This window comes from Rhinolophus sinicus, chromosome 12 (assembly GCF_057876585.1).
Source record: "Rhinolophus sinicus isolate RSI-liver-muscle chromosome 12, RSI-T2T, whole genome shotgun sequence".
NCBI classification, from domain to species: domain Eukaryota; kingdom Metazoa; phylum Chordata; class Mammalia; order Chiroptera; family Rhinolophidae; genus Rhinolophus; species Rhinolophus sinicus.
In genome coordinates this window covers 23,121,444-23,144,714 of record NC_142512.1, presented here as the reverse complement: position 1 = coordinate 23,144,714, position 23,271 = coordinate 23,121,444, and the positions used below count along the sequence as shown (strand labels likewise).

The following is a 23,271-nucleotide window of genomic DNA, read 5'->3' as shown; positions in this document are numbered from 1 at the left end:
TTCGGGCGAGCTGTGCCCTGTTCAAGGGGAGGGCCAGGTCCTGGTCGCAGCACGGAACCTTATCAGTGTACTGAGGTTAGAGACTTGAGAGCCTCTGCCACGCTCAGCTGACAGACCCTGGACAAACCACTGACCCTGTCCTGAACGCCACTTCCGAGTGTGTGAACAGAAAAATAGTAAAAGCCATCACACAGGGTGCTCGTGAGGCTCAGACAGCAACTTAGGAGATCGTGCAGAAGAATTCTGCGTGCCTCTGTTTTCAAGGATACGTACCAGTATTAGGTGTGAATCTCAAGATGTTCAGAGGCCAGGGTGCGTGATATTAAAATACAGTTCTGTCATTGTCGCTGTGGTTATAATCAGCCTGGCATTTTTCCAGTTTTCTCAGCAACCCTCCTTTAATTATTTCAGCAACGTTTTAAGGAACATAAGGAAGAGAAAACAATTATTTCCATTGTACAGGGGGAAAAGAGACAGTGCTTAAACGCACTGTCAAAGGTTGCCTGGCTGGTTTGTGTGGCAAGTCTCGATCCAATCCAACAGAGTTGAATTTCCACCTTCTTCAAAATAGCTGCTACTGCACCTGGGGTCCTACAGATGAAGAGTAAGAAAAAGAATGGGATGGGGAGGTGTATAGATGAGGAGCCTTGAAAGACATATCAACTGCTAATAGGGATGATGAAAATGTTCTAAAATGAGATTATGGTGATGGTTTCACAACTCTGTAAATGTGCTAAATAATATTGATTTGTACACTTTAAATAGATGAATTTTATAGTATGGAAATTACATCTCAATAAACCTGTTAAAAAAGAGACTTTTTTTTTTTTTTTTTAAGATTTTATTGGGGAAGGGGAACAGGACTTTATTGGGGAACAGTGTGTACTTCCAGGATTTTTTCCAAGTCAAGTTGTTGTCCTTTCAATCTTAGTTGTGGAGGGCGCAGCTCAGCTCCAGGTCCAGTTGCCGTTGTTATTTGCAGGGGGCGCAGCCCACCATCCCTTGTGGGAGTAGAACCAGCAACCTTGTGGTTGGAGAGCCCACTGGCCCATGTGGGAATCAAACTGGCAGCCTTCGGAGTTAGGAGCACGGAGCTCTAACTGCCTGAGCCACCGGGCCAGCCCCCACCCCCACCCCTTTTTTTTTTTTTGACATCATTTCTTTTTAATGGGCAAGACTAAACTCTTATGGCTAGGGATGCATAACTAAAGAAACACCAGGAAGTGACCACTGTAAAAGTCAGGATTCCTTTCAGGTGGAGGGAGGGTTTTGTGATTAAGCTTCTATTTCTTTTATTTCTTGATAAACAAGGGTTAACAAGGGTTATAACTACTTATAATAATTCATTCTGCTCCACATGGGTCTTATGTAGTTTTCTGTGTCTGTTCTATGACAAAATGGTTTTTTAAAATAGGGGAAATCAAGCATGTAATGACACCCTGTGCTGGTCAGACTGGAAGATGGCCCTCATGACCCCCCACCTGTTTCGTTTTGGGGGCAAATTATGTTCTGAGACGGAGTTTGTCTTTGACAATAGTTTATTTAACACAGCTTCTCTACAGGAATTATAATAATTTCACAACCCAATAGCATACAGGATGTCTCTTAATAAAGCAATAAAAAAATAACATACTCTAAACCAATGACAGATGAATTATACGATTGTTCCAGGCAAGGGGAGATGAAAGGAATAAAATCCAAATTTAGTTGAGATGTACCTTTATACCAGTTGGTACTTGGGAGAGAAGGCGTAGCCAACCAAGAGCTGACATCTAGCTGCCAGAGCAAAAGTCAAAGTCCCTTGTTGCTAGAGCACGTTGCTAGGGAACGTCAGTGTTGGCGCCAGTGTTGGGCAAGATGATCTCCTTCAAGAGGCTGCTTCAAGGCTTTCACCACTGCTAGTAAGAGTCACCTTTACCACAGCAGGAGACAATGCCCCAAAGATCTCCGGAGAGCTTTTCAGGTCAGCAAAGTGTCTCCTTGCCCAGACCGAAACTCTCAGATATTCCTCACAAACTCAGTATTTATAGTCTAAGTACCTTCCTGCCATAATTGCTTTTCCACATGTTCTTACTGATACGCCGCGGGTTGGGGCGGGGTGGAGGGCCCTTAGCAGCTGAGCTATGAGTGCTTATCAACAACAACAGATGAGATGACATCCTAACATAATTTACTCCATTCTTATATCAAAACAACTTTACTTCTATAAACATTTTTTGTCTTTGCCATCAACACGATTCAAAGAACTTCACTTAAGTCATAAACAAGTGGATTTGAAACCACATCAAATGAATACACAACAGAAACTGAGACCCTTAGAATGACAGCCCACAAGAAACTGAATGCTGCCAACAACCGTGTGAGTTTAGAAGTAGATCCTTCCCCAGTCAAGCTTCAGATGATGCTATAGCCACAGCTCACACCCTACCTGCAGCTTGTGCGACTCAAGCCGAGTCCTCAGGTAACCTGTGCCCTGACTTCTGACTCCCAGAAACTGAGATAAGAAATATGAGTTGTTGGAAACCACAAAGTTTGTGGTGGCATTATTGCATGATGACATGCCCTTTGTTTGGGGTTCCCTACAACCAGTGTCAGGTTCAGTGAGTCACTAGGACTCACAGAACTCAGCAAAGCTATTAAACTCCTGGTTACAGTTTATTACAGTGCAAAGGTACAGATTAAAATCAGCAGTAGAAGAAGGCACATAGGACAGGAGCCAGGAGACACCAGTTATCCTCTCCCAGTGGAATCCTTATGGACAATGCTTAATTCTCCCAGCAACAACGTATGACAACATACAAACAGTATCGCCAACCAGGGAAACTCACTCAAGCCTTGTGTCCAGGGCTTTTATTGGGGGTCGGTCACGTAGGCAGACCTCACCTCTCACGTGGCTGATCTTAGTCTCCAGCCCCTCCAGAGGTCAAGCTGATACCTCTTGGCCCAAGGTCCCCAGGTAAACAAAGACATTCTTTTCAGGCAGAATATTCCAGGGATTAGAGATTACCTCCCACGAGCCAGTCAAGGGCCCTTCCTTTGTTTGGAATGTACAGTTTGAACATCCCAAGTCTGCAGAGTTAACCCTTTTACCACATACCCCTTAACTTCAAAGTGGGATTCTTGTCAAGTTACCACCCTGCTCGAAGGCAGAGAGAGAGGTCAGGAAACCAACCTGTTTCAACACCTGAGGAACCTTTACACCTTTGTTGGCCTTATAGTCAGCGAGTTTCCAGGATGTAAGCCGTACAGCCAGAAGGCAGGGTGCAGGGGAGAGGAGGCAGAGACTGGGCACTCATACAGAAGCTTCTCCTCATTGGCCACTGAATAGAAGGCAAGCTTCCCCTGCTCAAGGTCCAGCCAGATGCCCACCACCCTAGGTCTGTCTGAGCCAAGGACAGTTTCCTTGACCATGTGCCACGCAGAGAGCTGGCTAGTCCCCTTCCACTCTACACACCAGGAGTCCCTGGTCCTTCCCAGGATCTGGTCACGGCTCATCCCCCAGGAAGCCACGCCAATTGCCCAGTGACTGCAATGCTGAGTGTCCACTTCCCAGTACGTCTTCCCAGAAGAGAAAGCCTGGGAACATAAGACCTGGCAGGTCGCAAACCTCTCATGACTCCAGGGATACAGCTGTGGAAAGTGAGCTACAGTCACCGTCTGGTAGTTCTCAGATACCTCCAGGCTACAGGAGAGGCTCCTCATGTCAAAGGTTGGACTGATGGCCCCTGAAGAAAAAAACCAACAACATGACCAGCCAGCCCTGACTGTCCATGCTAAGAGGTCCTCCAATAGCAAACAGCAGCTTTGTAGCTTTGGGTGTGACCAAGTTTTACTCTTACTGGCATTAAAATCGGTACGTCAACTTGCTGTTCTCTATACAGATCCCTGATGTTATTTATTAACAATCCCCTTTCCCACCTTAATCTCTACTTACCATTAATCATCTTTCAGGAAGCCCTCTCTGAACCCCACCCAGCAAAAAGTCACCTCTCGCTTTTCTAAACACCCCTAGTGCTTTACCTGTTGTCTAATGATACAGGTACTATCTGTAGGACCTCCACTTATGACCACAGCTGTTTGCATCTCTCTAGTTATACAAAAGCTTCCTGCTAAAGATCAGGTCTTAATTCTTTTTTGTGCTGTTTCCTACTGAGTAAAGAATTGCTAGCACGTAAACAGCATCCCTACTCTGGGTGCACATTTATTCACATTCATTTATTTAACCCTCATGACAATGCCTCGAGGGAAGTAAGGACTACTATTACCTCCATCTTACAGATGAGGGAACTGAGGCTTGAGAGGTTACGTAATTTATCCAAGAGCACACAGCTAGTGAGCGTAGGAGCGAGGAGTCAAACCCAAGCCATCTGGCTCTAGGCTCCACACGCTCAAGGACTCCTCCAGACTGGGACAGCAATAGCACCTAAATGGCTTGGTGAATGGTGGCTCCAGCATGGATGCCCACAAGTGGCCGGGGCTCCAGAGTGCTCATGGGTCTGGCTCAGCCTGGAATTTGGGAGTCTTCAATCCCCTTTGTCTTGGTAATCACCTCCCCATGCGGAGGGGTGAAGACAAGCAGCAGGGAGGTGGACTTCACATGCGCTCCTCTGTGTAGCTCCTGTGTGCAGCAGCTCAAACCCAAGTTTTCAGCAGACCACATACTTACATTGAGAGGTCCTCTTGAGTGTAGGGTCGCTCTGGTCAGGCATCGGGCATGAGGAGGAAGACGAAGCGTCTGGGAGTTTAACTAAGGAATCAAAACAATTGGGAAGGAGAGAAAGTCCCATCAGAAAAAGGTAACAGAAGGTATCTAAATATTGTGATCAGGGGACAGGGCTTGGCTTCCTCATCAGCAGCACGTTTTTTTAGTGTCAGGTCTTGACTAGGCAGAGCATCCAACTTAGATGTGTCCAGACCCACGTTCTCACTATGGACTTTTTTACTATTTCCCCACTAAACGATGAACTCCTTGCTGGCTCCATGTTCATCTCTGTCTTCTAAGAACCAAGCCCAGTGCCAGGTACATAGGAAGTGTTTGATGCATATTTATCCAATAAATTAACTAATAAGTTCCAGGGGATCACAGTACCCTGACACCTAGAATATCCATTAACCCCATGTCAATGTTTGAAACTGTTAGAAAAACTGGAGAACGCGAGTTGGTGTGAGATCCATCTCAACTGCTGATGCCTCCTACTTCCCTCTCAAGGTACTAAAGTTTGTTAACTTAAAGCTACCGTGTGCTTGCAATGGCCATAGTAGGTAAAAGAAGAGAAAGTAAAGGAAATGTCACAGCGTAGATTATGAAGGTGAAACCTTCCCCCATTTGTATGTTCAAGTGACCGCGGCATAAAGTGAACCTAAGAGTCAGACTGAGAAGAGACAAAAGACCCTGTCTGGGGTGTGGACGGTAAGGCCATAAGAGCAAGAAAGCTGCCCTTCAAGAAATCATGATCAAAATTCAGGTGGGCACCACTGTTCTTGCATTGAACTGATAGGATTTTAACTTACTGGGTTTTTGTTTCATTTTTAAAATTTTCCAATTACTGTTAACATACAATATTATATCAGTTTTATGTTAGTTTTTGTACAACATAGTGATTAGACATTTATATAACTTACAAAGTGATCACCCAGAGAAGTCTAATACTCATCTGACACCATTCAGTGTTATTACAATTTTACTGACTATATTCCCTATGCTTTACTTTGCAGCCCTGTGACTGTTTTTATAACTGGAAATTTGTACTTCTTAATGCCTTCCCCTTTTGCATCCATTTCCCCCTAACCCTTTTCCAACTGGCAACCATCAATATATCCTCTGTATCTATGAGTTTGCTTCTATTTTGTTCTTTTTCTTTTTTTAGATTCCATATATTAATAAAATCATATGGTATTTGTCTTTTTCTGTTTGACTTATTTCACTTAACATACTACCGTTGAGGTCCATCCATGTTGTTGCAAATGGAAAAGATTTTTTTTTTTTTTTAATGGCTACTATTCCATTGCATACATGTACATCTTCTTTATCCAGTCATCTACCAATGGACACAGGTTGCTTCCATATCTTGGCTATTGTAAACAACACTGCAATGAACATAGGGGTGCACATATCTTTTTGAATTAGTGTTTTGCATTTCTTTTGGATAAATACCCAGAAGTGGCATTGCTAGGTCATATGGTAGTTTTATTTTTAATTATTTGAAGAACATCCATACTGTTTTCCATAGTGGCTGTAGCAACTTACAATCCCACCAACAGTGCACTAGGGTTCGCTTTCCTCCACTTCCTTGTCAACATGTTTATTGATTTATTGATGATAGCCATTCTGATAGGTATGAGGTGATATCTCATTATGGTTTTAATTTGCATTTCCCTAATGATTAGTGATGTTGAGCATCTTTTCATATATCTATTGGCCATCTGTATGTCCTCTTTGGAAAAATGTCTACTTAGGTCATATGCCCATGTTTTAATCAGGTTGTTTGGTTGTTTTTTTTTTGCTGTTGTTGTTTTTTAAACTTTTATTTAAGTGTGTTTTTCCAGGACCCATCAGCTCCAAGTCAAGTAGTTGTTTCTTTTTTTTTTTTTTTTTCAAGTAGTTGTTTCAATCTAGTTGTGGAGGGCACAGCTCACAGTGGCGCACGTGGGGATCGAACTGGCAACCTTGTTGTTCAGGGCACCATGCTCTAACCAACTGAGCTAACCGGTGGCTTGAGGTTGGTTGGTTTTGTGGTGTTAAGTTGTATGAGTTCCTTATATATTTTGGGTATTGACCCTTTATTGAATGAGTCATTGGTGAATATCTTCTTTCATTCAGTAGGTCGTCTTTTCGTTTTGCTGTTGGTTTCCTTTGCTGTGCAAAAACTTTTTTGTTTGATGCAATCCCATTTCTTTATTTTTTCTTTTATTTCCATTGCCCAAGGAGACATACAGGATTTTCACTTATTGTTAATCATAGTGTTAAAAAATGTTTTTAGCTTTTTAGCTAACACCATGTTTTTCTCATAGTGATGAGGAAAATAATCTACACTTGACGGGTTCTTAAAGACAGTTAGAAAAAATTGACACATGATGTACATTCATAAGTGCTGAATAATTATTAAATAAAGCACTGGTAACTATTAAAGAGATGAAGTTTTATGATATGTTAATTGCTCTGGGTATAAACCTTATTGCTTACCCACTGATTATAAGTTTCATAAAAGAAAAAAAAAGAGATGCTTCATTAAGCAGTTGATTTTACAGAAATACTTGCTATATCAATTTTATCAGTGAGAAATTTCTTTCTAATAGAATCTAAAGAATCTCGTTTCTCTACAAAAGAAGAGAATAAGCCACAGGTTTCTTTTCTTTTTAAAAATGTAGCCAGGATCCCTTGGGAATATAAAATATCAGGAACAGGTCTCTTATAGCACTGTTCTGTGTAAGTGGCATTTTTCTGCATAAAATGTGACTTCCATGGGAGCTCATGTTGTATTTACAGATGGTCAAAGGAGATCATTGTGATGAGGCAGTGAAATTGCTTGGCAACTGTTAAAGCACTGACTTGAAGAACAACTAATCTATTGTCTTAGAAACAATTTGTGAAAATTTCAGGGAATGATGTTTCAGGAAATACGGATATATCCAGATCCTTTATTTTAAAAAAATGTTCTGGACTGGTCCAAGTAATCAAAAACAACATAACCACAGAGAAAGAACTATATTCTACTTGCTAACGCATACTTAAATTTTATAAGTGGAATTAAAAAAAATAATATGTGTACTTAATTCCTCAAAAAATTAAAAACAGAATGACCGTATGATGCAGCAATGCCACTTCTGGGCATATATTCAAAAGAATGGAAAGCAGGATCTTGAAGAGATGCATAGTCGTACACCCATATTCAGAGCAGCGTTACTCACAATCGTCAAGATGTGGAAGCAATCGACGGTTGAATGGATAAACAAAATGTGGTATATACATACAACAAAATATTATTCCATCTTAGGAAGGAAGGAAATTTGGACACACGCTATGATATGGATGACCCTAAGGAACATTATGCTAAGTGAAATAAGCCAGTTACAAAAAGATAGTAACAACATGATTTCACTTATATCCGGTATCTAGAACAATCAAACTCATAGAAACTGAAAGTGGAACAAGTGGAATGGTGGTTGAGAGGGACCTGGAGGAATGGGGAGCTAATGCTTAAAAGATACAGAGTTTCAGTTTTGCAAAATGAAAAAGCTCTGCAGCTTGGTTTCACAATAAGGTGAGTGTCCTTAACGCTATTCAACCAAACACTTAAAACGGTAAAGATGGGGGGGAGGAGGGTTATCACTGTGTGAGGGATATAAATGATAAATGTTTAACTATTATATTGTTTTGTACACCTGAAACTAATAAAAAAAAGTTTTAAAAAACGGTAAAGATAGTAGATTCTTATGTGTATTTTATTGCAATTAAAAATTTAAAATTTTTTAAATGCATACACAAATAATCTTAAAAATTGATAACTTTACCCCCAAAATCATGTTGCTCCAGTTAAGTAAGAAGCAACATTTCAATCAGATCAACATCATTAAATATAAAAATGTTATAAGAGATATGTCCCTAAAGTGGTGTTATGTAAATGTTATCTAAAATTCACTAGGGATACATGCCACGGTACACTTCAAATGGATCAAAGAGTTCAATGTAAAATGTGAAACCAAAGATTCAAATATAAAATGTAAAAGTATGAACACACACAGACACAAGAAAATTCCTTTCTAAACTAGAGGTGGTGAAGTTTTCTAACTAAAACTGAAAATCTAAAAGCCATGAAAGAAAAGATTGCTAAAACTTGCCACTTGAAAATAGAAAAATGTGTCTATATGGCATTCTAAAATCCATGCTAAAGATTCAAAAGATAAATAACAAATTGGGAGACAAAATTTGCAACTCATATCACAGACAAAAGGTTAATCTTCCTAATTTACAAAGAGTTCCTAAAAGTCCATTTTTAAAAGACACAAGATACAAACACCCAAGTTGTGGGAAAATGCAAATGAAAAGTACAGTATACTCATATATTCCTTTTTTTAACCCATCAGATTGGCAAAAAAATTACAAAAGTTTGACAGTACACTCAGTTGGCAGGATATGGGGATACATATTTCTTCTGTGAGAGTGTAGATTGGTATAACCCAACTAAATGGCAATTTGGCAATGTATATCATAATTATAAATGAATCTACCTTCTCATTTCACAACCCTCAATGGCAATTTAACCTACAATCATATCTGTACCCGTATAAAATGATGTATGTATCATTATTAACATCAACGTTGTTTGTAATTATAAGCAATTGGCAGCAATCACGTGTCTATCAGTAGAGGATTCAGTAAATAAATGTTGGCATATCCATAACCTGGAATATTATGCAGCTGTAAAAGAGAAAAATGCTAAAGGTACTGATTCATAAAGGCATCAACATATATTAAGTAAAGAACAAAAGCAAAATGCAGAACAGTGTATATAATACGCTACCTTTTGTGTAAAAAAAGATTGGCGGAGATAAGAATAAAAATCCATATTTACTTGTATTTGCATAAATTAATTCTGAATGGACATTCAAAACACTGATAAAAGTGGTTAACTGAGATGGGGGATAGCTGGAATTGGGCAAGGGTGGGAAAGAGACTTGTATGTCTTTTTATGTTGTTATGACTTTTTAATTTAATTTAAAAATTTTAAGTTCAAAATTATAAGTTGAAATTTAAAATACATTTTAAATTTATTTAAAAAAATAACTTTAAATTTGTGTAAATAAGTAAACTCACTAAGGAACTCAGCCTATAGTTAAGAGCACACAGGAGCCAAGAGGGCATTTATTTCTCAGATATTTCTGGGAACAAATAATAAACTGCACTCCAATTGGTTTCCTTAAGAAACTTTTCCAAAGGAATCCTGTTTCTCTGCTTAAATAAGGGATGACTTTTTAAGCAGCACAAGATCATTTAAATAGAAAAAAGCTGTAGGAAGTATGTTTCTAAAGTATATAGAGCTGGTAGTAGCCAGAGCGGGAGGCGGAGTCAAGTGAGACAGGAGCTGATGTACACAGGACAGGTGTGCATTGATTTTCAATCATGACCAGGGAAACAACAGAGAACCTACAGTATAAAGTCAGGACAGAAAGGTTCTTGTCTACATTGTTACTGTTTAGGATTAACAACATCTTCAAAGATTACATTTTTAATAGCATATATCAAGAACTATTTACAAAGTCGCATGTTTTGTTAATAAAGACGTTTACTAGTTAAAAATAAAAAGTGGCCTATTTCTGAATCTCCTCAGATGGATTACACAGGGGAGTGGTGGTAAGTTAGCAAAATCAGGTCCAGGTTCTAGATGTATAGATCTTAGGAAATGAGTTTCTATCTCATCAAGGGCCTGGGTTACATCACACCTCCAGTCAGGTCCAAAAACACAACCAGCCACATCAACACCTTAGCCCACTCCGTCATTTACTACACCACGGTGATAATGCAGCTGGGCTCTGGGACCATGTCCCCCAAAAACAAAGCCATGGAACACTTTGCCATTTCCCCCCAACTTCTATATTTGATCCTCCTCTGCCAAATAAAATCAACTTACCCTGCCTTTGTTCTTCAAGGGGCTCTTTCCCTGTGAAGTTTTCTCGCAATTTTTTCCGGATTTCTTCTAGGTCATGCAGAATGTCTTTCATTTTTCCCTCAGGTGTGTTGGAAGTCCCTAGCTTTGGAGAATCCAATGAAAGGTCCATCCCACCAGAAAAAGCCTATTGATGAACCATAAAATAAATAAATAAAAAAAGAAAGAGAGAAAGAGAGAAAGAGAGAAAGAGAGAAAAGAGAGAAAAGAAAGAAAAGAAAGAAAAGAAAGAAAAGAAAGAAAAGAAAGAAAAGAAAGAAAAGAAAGAAAAGAAAGAAAGAAAAAGAAAGAAAGAAAGAAAGAAAGAAAGAAAGAAAGAAAGAAAGAAAGAAAGAAAGAAAGAAAGAAAGAAAGAAAGAAAGAAAGAAAGACGTCTCCTCTGGAATGCATCAAATAGTATATTCCAGTTCTGCCATCCACCTAGAATTTTCCACTTAACTTCCTAACAAGTTTTTAAAAACATTATTACACCCTCAAAATAACACGCCTTGAAGACAATCTGAATAATACAGAGTACAGCAAAAATATTACAGAGTGGTTATTTCTGGGGGGTGAGAGGGGGTTATGGATGATTTTCATTTGTTTTCTTCAAACTGCTATGTATTTCCTAGTATTTTGTACAATAAATATGAATTTCTTGGGGAATACTAAAAAAAGTTAAAAGTTGTTAGGCCCCTATTACAGGGGCTTTACATAATAAATAATACGGAGAGTCACCGAGATTAGCCCCAAAGGCCAGAATAATCTTCCCCAGATTGCCATCATTCTACCATAGCTCTTCTAAGGCCAATGTAAAGATGTTACTTACATCCAGGCCCTGCTTTCTGGGGCCTCCAACACATGCTCCCTGATTTTCTTTAATTTCAGGTCCTAATACTCCCCAACACAGCCTCTCGTCTGCTGGCCGCCTTCCCACCTTCCCACCTTCTCGCCTTCAGCACCTGGCTTTCCTTCCCATCTTTGCATAATCCGTTTCCCATTCTTTTCACCAGTCATAACAGCAGTAGGCAGGACTGAGTACACAGTCCAATCAATGCTCACCTCTAATTTGCATAACAACCTTCCAAGGTGGGTTTCTTACCCTCATCTTACAAAAGAAGTTCAAATTCATGAAGGTTAACTAAATTGCCATAGTTAATTTTATCATCCGACATTTCCACATTGTTCAAGCCTTTTTTATACCAGATCCCTTTTAATCCCCACACCGTATCAGTGAGATGGCAGGCCTCATTACTATTTTACAGCTAGAAGCCGGAGACTCAGAAAGATGAAATGACTTGCCCAAGGTCATACTACTAGTGAGTGGCAAAGTCAGGTGTTTAAGTCAGACTCTCAAACTTCCCATCCCTACCCACTGCATTCCTGAAGTCCCACTTATTCACTCAGTCAGTGGGTATTTGTTGAGCACTTATGAACCACACGTCAAGCACTGAGGTTGGCCTGAGACTATAAGGGCGAACAAAAGACCAAGAGCCATTAAGGTCTCTACCCCCATGAAGCTTAGAGGCCAGCGCAAGGGAAGAGGGAGGACAGGCATTAATAACACATGGCACCAGTCATCATCAAGGTGCAACTGTGATAACTGCTACAAATGAAAGGTGCATGGAATCCCAAGAGCCTCTCATAGGGGGATTGGACTTGTTCAAGGAAATCAGTGAAGATTTTCCTGGGAAAGGGATCGAGCTGGGGTCTGAAAGATGAGCAGGCATTACCTATGAGGTGACAGGGTGAAAGAAGAACATTGCATGGTGTGCACCCTGTGGTGGGAGTAAAGTGTGACAATTGGAGGGACTGGTGTGGGCCAGTGTGACTGGAGCGTGAAGAGCCAGGAAGAGTTGGGTGAAACGAGATGGGAGAGGCAGAGAGGGATGGGAACCTGTGGCGCCTTGTGGGTTCTGTGAGGAGTGCGGTCTTCATCCTACACAAACAGATGTTATTTGAGGGTTTTAAGCAGACGAGTTACAGATTTGTGTTTCAGAGGGTCACTCTGATGACCACGAGGAGAGCAGACTAGATGGATGAGAGGGGAGCAGTTAGGAGGCCATTAGTGCAATCCAGGCAAGAGATGATTGTAGGCTTGGATTAGCAAAGTTGCAAAGGGGCTCAAGAGTAGTGCACAGATTCGAGAGATGTTTTGGCAGGTGAGGGAGGTTTCTGGCTTGTGCCCTTGGAAGGATACCACCACCAGTCAGATGGGGAATCCCAGAGGAGGAACAGTTTGGGACATGTTAAGCGTGATGTACCTTTGAGATACCAAGAGGAAAAGATGAGAAGGGAGGTTATCAGGCTAGAGCTCAGAGAAAGGACCGGCTGGAGCGATGTTTGTGCTAATTAGAGCTGCGGGTGTGGAGAAGAGAAAGGGACCTACAACTTAGCCTTGAGGGATCCAGCATTTCACTGCTGAGCAGAGGAGAGGACGCCTACAAAACAGACGGAGAAGGAGGAGCCAGAGAGCAGAGGAAGGCTGGAAGATTTGTGTTACAGAAGCTGAGGCAAAAGGAAGCAATGAGAATGAAGGTGTCACCTGTGTCAAAGGCTGCTGAAAGGCCAATGAGGATGAGGGCTAGGATGTCAGCAGGATTTACACGGAGGCCATTGGTGATCTTAGAGCTGGTTATGTGAAAGGCTAAGGATGGAACCTGGGCCGCTTGCAGCTTCCCTATCTCCCCTCAAGCATTCCAAACGTCCAGTTATCCCTGCTTGGTAGGAAAGAGAATGCTACACGACTGAGACTTATTGAATCCTCCGATTGCAAACATCGTCCTGCTGCTCCCATTGGAAGGTGTCCCTAGCCCCGCCCTCTGCCACATCCTTTCCTCTCCCAGCTGAGCCTACCATGCCCAGGATGTGCAGTTTATTGTCTGGTCCAGATTCTGGGAGGTGTCTCTGACTCTGAAGGCTCCTGACAATGTCTACAAGCTGTTCCACCAGTTCTGCCAGCTCGTGAACAACTTCTGGCGTGCTCTTCCGTACCGCCACCTTTAAAAGAGCAAAGTAGAACACAAAGCTGGACCCAGATAGAGGGTGAAGACTGGATAAAGGAAGTGACAAAAATATTCAGAGGACAAGAAGGAAGCTTCCCCAGACCGGCTGCATGCCCATTTACCCTACTGATCGTCCTGTGGCCATAACAGGAAACCAGAGTCCATCTATGGGATGGGGGAAGGGGAGGGGGCTGAAGTGTGAAGGGAAGCCTAGGGGTCATTTTGAACAGGGGAAGTCAGAGAAGAAATAGGGTGACAGCCTGGAGCTTTGGCAGTGAGTGGTGCAGGGGAAGGCTTTTGTCTCAGGTTTAAGGTCCACTCTTGCCTCTGACTCATCTTGCGTCCTCACCACTCCTTTCAAATATGAAAGTGACTATCCCTCCTTCTTTTCCGTAGTGAAAAGGATCTACCTAACTGTTTATGGTGAAAGGATCTTGGAGACTTTAGAGTGATGTATAGATGCAAGCTCTTTTTGTTTGTTTAGTGACATCCTTCACATTAAAAAAAAACAAAACAGGTGGATATAAAATGGAAAGCAACAAAGGAACAAGACAAACAAATAAAAACTCATAGACACAGACGATAGTTCAGTGGTTACCAGAGGGTAAGAGGGGAGGGGGGATAGTAGAAGAGCGTAAAGGGGTCAAATATATGGTGATGGAAGGAGAACTGACTCTGGGTGGTGAACACACAATGTGATATATAGATGACGTATTACAGAATTGTACACCTGAAATCTATGTAACTTTACTAACAATTGTCACCCCAATAAATTTTAATTAAAAAAAAATACATTCAGAAGAGAGCACTAAACAACTCCACTTAAAGAGCTTAATTTGCTCAGCTGCCTGGTTGGGAGTGGGAGTAAGTTTTGCAGCCAACATATTCTGGCAACAACCTCAAGACCTGGTGACAGTCATCAGAGGCAGGCTGGGCACGGGCCTCAATGGAAAACTTTGCATTACCTCCAACAGGGATTCTACGTAGAGTCACAGAAATATAAGGTGTTCATCATTGAACTCTAAGTAAACCAGAGCTTTTATAACTTGGCTTTGACATTTTTCATTATTTTAAATATTCCTGGAACCTCAAAACCTGGAATTGACCCAGGACCTTTTTCATTTCTTAAGAAGCCCTGATGTCCCTCAAAATAGTATGTGTTTTGGAAGACATAACCAGGCTATTTCAGAGAGGGAGGTGGCTGACCGCTGGTAACATTGTTTGCTCTTAAATTTCAAGGCCCTTCTCCTAAAATTCAAGCAGCTGGATCTCTGGAATGGAGGCCTTCTCCAGGTGTCTGAGCAAATTAAAAACTTTAAAAAAGTAAGTAAATTGCTTTTTCTATCCATAAGAGAAATGCACACATATTGTGGTGAATTTAGAACATGCAGAGAATTGAAAAGAAGAAATGTTTCAAATCATACAATATCCTACCACCCAAAGACCATCATTTTAATTTAAAAGCCAATGGGACATATAGTCGGTCACTATAAACTACATTAATAAAGGATTTTAAGGACCTGAGGGACAATGCTGCATTTATAATCTAAGAGAACAAGCTTTACTCATAATTGCAAAAAAAAAAAAAAAAAAACAGAAGCAATCAGTATGTCCATCAAAAGGTGAAGAAATAGGGTGACAGCCTAGAGATTTGGCAGTGAGTGGTGCAGGAGAAGGCATTTGTCTCAGGTTTAAGGTCCACTCTATGCCATGAAATACATGAAATATTATTCAGCAATACAAAGAAATGAGCTATCAAGCCACAAACCTTAATTTTGCTTAGTGAAAGAAGCCAGTCTGAAAAGGCCAGATATTCTATGATTCCAACTATGAGCATATGACATTCTGGCAAAGACGACACTAAAGAGACAGCAAAAAGATCAGTGGTTGCCAGGGTTTGGAGTGAGGGGTACAAACAAGAGGAGCACAGGATTTTCAGGGCAGTAAAATTGTATGATACCATAATTGTAGGTACATAATCTCATGCATTTGTCAAAGCCATAGAACCATACAACACAAAGAGTGAACCCTACGTAAATGTAAACTATGGATTTTAGTGAATAACAATGTATTAATATTGGTTCATCAATTGTAACAAATGCACCACACTAATGCAAGACATTAATAATACGGGAAACGTGAGGGGTGTGTGAGGACTTTCTGTAGTACCTGTTTAATTTTCTGTAAATCTAGGGCTGCTCCAAGAAATAAAATCTATTAGTTAAATTTTTTTAAAAAAACAGGACAGGGGCAGCCGATTAGCTCAGTCGGTTAGAGTGCAGTGCTCTTAACAACAAGGTTGCTGGTTCGATCCCCATGTGGGCCACTGCGAGCTGCGCCCTCCACAACTAGATTGAAACAACTACTTGACTTGGAGCTGATGGGTCCTGGAAAAACACACTTAAAAATTAAAAAAAAAGTAACTGCGGTTTAAAAGATTAGAAAATAATCACAAAAAACATAGTTACTTAAATAAATAAATAAATAAATAAGAGAACATGACCTGCCTATACAACATGACCTCAACTCTATTTAAAAGGACTGCAGAGAATAGCAAACGGGTATAGTGGGCAACTCTAAGCTCTCATCCCCGCACCCCACCCCCCCATCCCCTCACCTCCGCCACACAGACACAGAAACATTGAAAAACAAGCAGAAACAATCAGAACCAACTTTGTCAGAACTCTGGAAAACACTGAATCAAAAAAGAGCAACCTGGCATTAGGAAAGTTTCGTGGTGTTTTTATTTGGTCATCCCCACTCCCTCAGTGACAGTATTCACAAATCCTGGAACCCTGGTCCTGGTTCTGGAAGGTGCAGAGCAGACCTTTTTCAAAAATTGTCCTGTATGTCTGTTCAAATCTGGCCAGGGGCTGCCTGAAGGAATGGCACAGTGCTCTCATCTTTGTTTCACCTAACTCAGGCAAACGCTGCAAGCTGAACTAAACTACCATAGCGGATGTTTGGGACAAAAGATTCTAGTTGAAAGACACAATAAACCACCTAAGTCCCACAAGACAAAGCCAGGGAAAACTGGAACCGTCTTACTTTGTTGATGGGAATGTAAAATGATGTAGTTGCTGTGGAATACAGTTTGGCTGTTTCTCAGTAGGTTAAACGTATAATTACACTAACGGCCCAGCAAATTCAGTCCTAGGTATTCACCCAGAAGAATTAATAGGGACTCAGATACTTGTACACCAACGTTCACTGCAATAATACACACAATCATCAAAAAGTGGAAACAATCCAAATGTCCACTGATGTATGAATGGATTAAAAAAAAAGTGGTATATACATACGAGGGAATATTATTCAGCCACAAAAAGGAATGATATTCCAACGCATGGTACAACATGGATGAACCTTGAAAACATTACGGTAAGTGAAAGAAGCCAGACACAAATTGCACTTACATGAAATATCTAGAGCAGACAAATTCAGAGAGACAGAAATATTAGAGGCAGGGAGGGCTGCAAGGAGGGAGGATAAGAAGTTACTGCTTAATGGGTAGAGAGTTTCTGTTTGTGGTGAAGAAGTTTTGGAAATAGACAGTAATGATGGCTGCACAACATTGTGGATATAATAAAGGCATTAAATTGTACACTTAATGGTTAACATGGCAAGTTTTGTTATATGTGTTTTACCACACACACACACACACACACACACACACAAATTCCAGACAACCAAAATGCTCATCAATAGATGACTGGATAAAGAAATCGTGGTCCATATATACAATGGAGTATTACTCTGCCTTAAAAAAAGAATGACATTTTACCTTGTGCAAGGATATTATGCAAAGTGAAATCAGTCAGATGAAGAAAGACAAATATCATAGTCTCACTTATATGTGGAATCTAAAGAACAGAACAAACGAAGTAACAAAACAGGGGGAAAAAATCGCCAGAGACAGACAGCAGAAAGACTGCAAAGAAATGGAAATATGCCAAGGTGTATAGCAGCGAAATTGAAAGGATTTTAGGAGATTTGGACTTTTTTCTGCTTCTTCATACTTTTCTGAACTTTCCAAAGTGCGGGTTCTACTTTTAGATGGAGAAAAGTAATGTGAAAGTAGGAAGGAAGAGGGAGGGAGGAAGATCTATGGGGGAAAGCGGCGCAGGAGTGGGCAGATAGTGGTAACGGAGAGACCCGAACGCGGACCCGCCTACCCTAGCGGTGCGGCGCGCAGGTCGGGGGGAGGGGCCGGGGCTCCGGGTCGGGCCCGGGCCGCCCTCCAGCTCGCCCACCGCCCGGCTGTACTTGTCCGCCAGGTCCTGCAGCAGCGTGTTCTTCCGCAGCTCCAGCTGCTGCGCGGAGCCCTCGCGGCAAGTGGGGCAGGACCAGTGGCGCCCTGCGCCCCACAGGTCCTTCAAGCAGTCCCGACAGAAGCTGTGGCCGCAGGGCAGCGTAACGGGCCAGGCGAGCAGGCCCTGACAGATGATGCAGCCCAGGTCATCCTCGGCCAGCCACACCGGCACGGTGAGTCCGATGTCCAGACCCGCCATGGTGACCAGGCCGCCGTCCGGAAGCAGAGCCACAGTGGGGACCGCCCGCTCGCGCTACGTCTCCTCCGGCTCCTCCCTTGCTCTTCCTCTCCCCTCCTCCTTTGCTGCCTCTTCCTCTACTCGTCGTGGTGCACGCTTTTTTCCTTTCTCAGGTCCCGCTGAAAGCCGAGAGCCTCCAACCGCCCAGCCTGCAGCGCCCTCTGGCTAGAGCGGGTCCTCACCACAGCCTCCTGCGCTGGGAAATCGGCTCGCCCCAAGCGCTTAGCAGCCCGCTGATACCCAAAGATTTTCTTTAGCTTGATGACCCCCATTAAAATGCAACCCTGACAGCTCTTGGGAGAAGAAACAACAGAGAATTCGATTCCAGAACTCTTTCAAGAGGATGTGCCGACTAAGTATCATCCAGCCCCTCTAACAAGCCGTCGGGATTAAAGAATACCCAGCGCACAAAGCTGGGAAACTCTTTTAAAATACCAATGTTCGGGCTCCGCCGCTAGAGTCTGATTTCTTTGTCTGCGGTGCATCGCGGACCAGGATTTTTTAAAAACCTCCCCCAGGTGATTCGAACGCGCAAAACTGAGTAACTCTAGACTTTTAAAACCGCTATTATAATGTGGTATCTCCGTACTGCTCTCTGTTGGCTGAAAGCAATACTGCTGTCTGCTGGCTGAAAGCACGTTAACACAACAGGCTTCGGGACGAAAATACTAGACAGTGGGGTTTTTTTGTAGCTAGCACATCTGGTCCTGGTTGGGCTTGCTTTCTTCCTTCGCTCTTACTCCGGTCCTAAGCTCATTACAACCAGAAAACGTTGGAACTGGAAGAGCACAAATCCTCCCCAAAGGAGCTTGCCAAACAGGCAAAGGAACTTCCAGGCTTACAGAGCAATAATTGAGTGGCAGAGACCAGAACCCATCTCTGATCTTTTGAAATGAACTAACAATGTCTTATATTTTATTTTACCCCGGTCTTATCCAGTCTCAAAGTAGGTCCCAGATAATACAAACGTGTGGCTATTTGCAATACTGGAAATGACAGGTAGTAGTCAATAGAATTTACTTATTAGCACTGTTCATCGAAGTTTCCAGCTCTTTCCCTTTCTAGGCACCTCGTAGGATTGGCACTTCTCTGACCCACTTGAAACACACAGAAGTAACACTTGTTAACTTCCTACCAGCTTTAAAAAACTTAGTAAGTCATTGTATCTTTTTCTGCCATCTGCCCTGACTACGGAGATGAAGCCATCATCTGGTGGCCTGAGTATTTGAGTGGCTAAGATGAGCAGATCCCCTGCCAACCCACACTGATGTGTAGTAAAGGAGAGAAATAAACTTGAGATATGTTTAGTTCCCTGAGATATAGTGGGTGCTTGCTGCAGCAGCATAATATAGCCTATCCCAACTGAGGTACAGTTGACCCTTGAACAACTCAGGGGTTAGGGGTGCCAACCTCTGCACAGTCCAAAAATCCACATGTAACTTTTGACTCCCCCAAAACTTAGTTATCTGCGGGTGGGGGAATTGGTTCCAGGACCCCCTCTACTACAAAAATCCGCTGATGCTCAAGTGCCCTATATAAAATGGTGTAGATCAATGTATACAGCCAGCCCTCTGCATCTGTGGAGTCCCAGGATCATAAGTATGTAAGTGGATGCCCACAGTTCAAACCTGTGTTGTTCAAGGGTCAACTGTATTACCTGGATTTTGTTGCAGAGTGTCCTCATTTGGAGTAAACTCATAGCTTCTCTGAGCCTCTCTTTTCTGAAAAATAGAAATGATAACCCAACACACAAGCGCAAATTTCCCATCTTAAAGAATGCAGTCTCCTTTGATAAAAGCCTCCCTCTAGATACCTCTCCTTTTCTTCTTCATTACACACCCAAGTTTTTTGAGAGGGTGGATTAACCAGTGGTCTTCAAACATTTTTCTTAGGCACCTCCTAAAAGTTTTAGGCAACAACATGCAGTGATTACAAGAAAAGGAGAAAGGGTGGAAGTATGCAACCCTAGCTGTAAAAATACTTGAACTAGGGCTGCTGGTTGGTTCAGTTGGTTAGAGCACGGTGCTCTTAACACTAAGGTTGCCGGTTCGATCCCCACATGGGCCAGTGTGAGCTGCGCCCTCCACAACTAGATTGAAACAACTGTTTGACTTGGAGCTGATGGGTCCTGGAAAAACACAAATAAATAAAAGTTTAAAAAAATAATACTTGAACAAGTTTTTCATTTACATCGGAAATTGTATCATTCTTTCATCTCCTTGAACTTGTATTTCCATTCCAATGTATCCACAGAACTATATTCTATAGTAATATATGTGCATGAAAGCCTTTTATCAGTTTCTAATCACTTTTATCCCTTTGTAATAATTCTTGGCCACAAAAATATGTATACGAGGTCTGACAATTATGTTAGCGAACTTGTTGCAATGATGTTGTAAACTTTTGATATCAGAAGGATTATTCACAAATTATTTTTCATAAATTATTATTATTCACAAATTATTATGAATTCATACAAACTGGACAAATAGTTAACCAAGTTTTCTATTTGGAAGTGCTGAAAAGGCTGCGTGAAAAAGTTAGATGAAAACAACCTGAACTTTTTGCCAACAATTCATGGTTCTTGCATCACGACAATGCACCAACTCACATGGCACTGTCTGTGAGGGAGTTTTTAGCCAGTAAACAAATAACTGTATTGGAACACCCTCCGTACTCACCTGATCTGGTCCCCAAAGACTTCTTTCTTTACCCAAAGTTAAAGGAAATATTGAAAGTAAGACATTTTGATGACATTCAGGACATCAAGGGTAATATGATGATAGCTCTGATGGCCATTCCAGAAAGAGTTCCAAAATTGCTTTGAGGGGTGGCCGGTTGACTCCGTGGTTAGAGCACAGTGCTCATAACACCAGGGTCGCTGGTTCAATTTTCACATGGACCAGTGAGAAACAACGGCTTGAGCTTGCCACTGAGCCGCTGGGCTCAGTGGTTAGAGCCGCTGGGCTCAGTGGTTAGAGCACAGTGCTCATAACACCATCGCTGGTTTGATTCCCACATGGGCCAGTGAGCTGCACCCTCCACAACTAGATTGAAAACAACTACTTGATGTAGAGTTGATGGATCCTGGAAAAAACACACTGTTCCCAAATATTCCCCAATTAAAAAAACAATTTAAAAAATAATTTTAAAAACATTGCTTCGAAGGGTGGACTAAGTGCTGGCGTCAGTGCACAGCTTCCCAAGGGGAGTACTTGGAAGGTGACCGTAGTGATATTCAGCAATGAGGTATGTAGCACTTTTTCTAGGATGAGTTCGCGAACTTAATTGCCATACCTTGTATATCATTTTCTTCTGGCTGCTTTCAAGATATTTCTTTTTTTCTCCAATTGGAATTGTTTATTCTTTTAAAAATATTTTTAAATGTTTCCAATTATGCTGACATACAATATTAGTTTCAGGTGTGCAACACAGTGATTAGACATTTAATAATTTATGAAATGATCACCCTAATAAGTCTAGTACCTATCTAATACCATAGTTATTACAATATTATTGACTGTATTCCCTATGCTGTTCTTTATATCCCCGTGACTGTTTTCATAACTGACAGTTTGTACAAGATTTTATCTTTATCTTTGTTTCAGCTAAGATTGACAACAATGAATGTGGGTGTGGTTTTCTTTGTATAGATGCTACTTGGAGTTTACTGAGCTTCTTGAGTCTCTACGTGTCTTTCACCAAACTTGGAAACAGTTCAATCAATATATCTTCAAATATTTTTTTCTGCCTCAATAGTTCTCTCTTCTCTTTCTGAGACCAATTACATGTAAATTAGAGCTTTTGATGTTGTCCTACAGGTCACTGAGACTTTTTCACTTCTTCAATCCCTTTTTTCCCTGTTTTTTAAAGTGGATAATTTCCATTGATCTATTAATGTCTTCAAGTCACTGATACCCAATCAGCTCCAATTTACTGTTGGGCTGAGTTTTTTTCCACATACTGTATTTTTTCAGTCCTAGAGTTTCCATTTGGTTCTTTGTCATAGTTTCTATTTGTTGAAATTTGATATCTGTTTATCCATTACGATATTTTTTACTTATTGAACATAGTTGCAATAGCTGCTTTAAAATTCTTGCCTGCTGATTCCAATATATGGGACTCCTTGGATTCAGTCTCCATTGATTTTCTCTTCAGTATAATTTACATTTTCTTGCTTCTTCATATGTCTACTAATTTAGGGCTATATCCTGATATTGTTCATAATACATTGTCAAACTTCAGATTCTTTTATGTTCCTCCAGAGAGTAGGCAAATAATATGTAGAATTCTGGGCTCCTCCTCTGTGGCCTCCCAGACAGACTTCCCTCTCTCATTTTCCAGCTGCTATAGTCACCCTAAATTCTGTCCTCTACTTTTCAATTAGTATGTACGCAGGCTTCCATCAAAGTTTTAGTGGCCCCCCGGGGTGAAAAGCTAAAAAATGAGAAACCCATGCTATTTCTTGCTTTCCAGTACCAACTTCTCTCTAGTCTCTGCCGGCTTTAGGTCATTTTCCAGAGCCTTCAGATAATTGTTCTGTCATAGTCCGTACAGAGTTTCTAATTATCTGTGGAATGGTTGTTCTGATAGGAGCTATTCCACCACTATTGAAGCAGACCCTCCTCCAGTCTAATCTGTTCTTGCTCCTCTTCCCAACAACTTGTGCTCTAGTCAATATTCAATTATTTGACGTTTCCAGAACAAGCCACGTTCTCTCATGTGTCCAGGCCTTTGCACACACTTCTTTCTCTGCTTCCCCCACCCCAACCCAAGTGTCTTCTAATCATTCTTCAGGATGCAGCATAGATGGCACCTCTTTTTGAGAGCTTTCTTAGGCAGGCTGATTCCAGCAACAGAAACGTCCTTGTACCAATAAGTCAAAAGGGAGAATAGGATTTCATGTAAGAGTACAGAGGCATCCTCGGGGAACCCAAAGACACATCCAGCCAGGTTGGTTACTCTCAGAAACCAACCAAAACCATTTCATTGGGACTTTATTGCTATTCTTGTGTCTCTTCTCTGCCCCTCTGAGGGGCTCCTAAGAATCCCAATTTCCCTCCTCAAGCAACT

At 41.5% G+C, this 23,271-nt stretch overlaps 1 protein-coding gene across 2 annotated transcripts; it reads right to left on the bottom strand.

The window, feature by feature from the left end:
- Positions 1-1,520: 1,520 nt before the first annotated feature.
- RNF135 (ring finger protein 135) lies at positions 1,521-18,269 on the bottom strand. Of its 2 annotated transcripts, XM_019750728.3 has the most exons (5): positions 17,824-18,265; positions 13,500-13,643; positions 10,629-10,791; positions 4,667-4,747; positions 1,521-3,725 (listed from the first exon to the last, which is right to left on the bottom strand). In XM_019750728.3, exons 1-5 carry the CDS (start codon positions 18,157-18,159, stop codon positions 3,196-3,198), a joined length of 1,254 nt encoding a protein of 417 aa, XP_019606287.3. In that variant the 5' UTR covers positions 18,160-18,265; the 3' UTR covers positions 1,521-3,195. The 2 variants fall into 2 exon arrangements, with proteins under 2 accessions (XP_019606287.3, XP_074176756.2); XM_074320655.2 differs by lacking the exon at positions 13,500-13,643 and having other exon boundaries at positions 17,824-18,269.
- Between the last annotated feature and the right edge of the window lie 5,002 nt (positions 18,270-23,271).

Excerpts from the sequence above, each read along its gene's own strand:
- RNF135 (XM_019750728.3), bottom strand. The coding sequence starts at position 18,159 with ATGGCGGGTCTGGACATCGGACTCACCGTGCCGGTGTGGCTGGCCGAG. Across the intron at positions 10,792-13,499 it reads AACTGCACATCCTGGGCATG|GCTTTTTCTGGTGGGATGGA; the intron begins GTAGGCTCAGCT and ends GTTCATCAATAG. Across the intron at positions 3,726-4,666 it reads ACTCAAGAGGACCTCTCAAT|GGGCCATCAGTCCAACCTTT; the intron begins GTAAGTATGTGG and ends TTTTTTCTTCAG.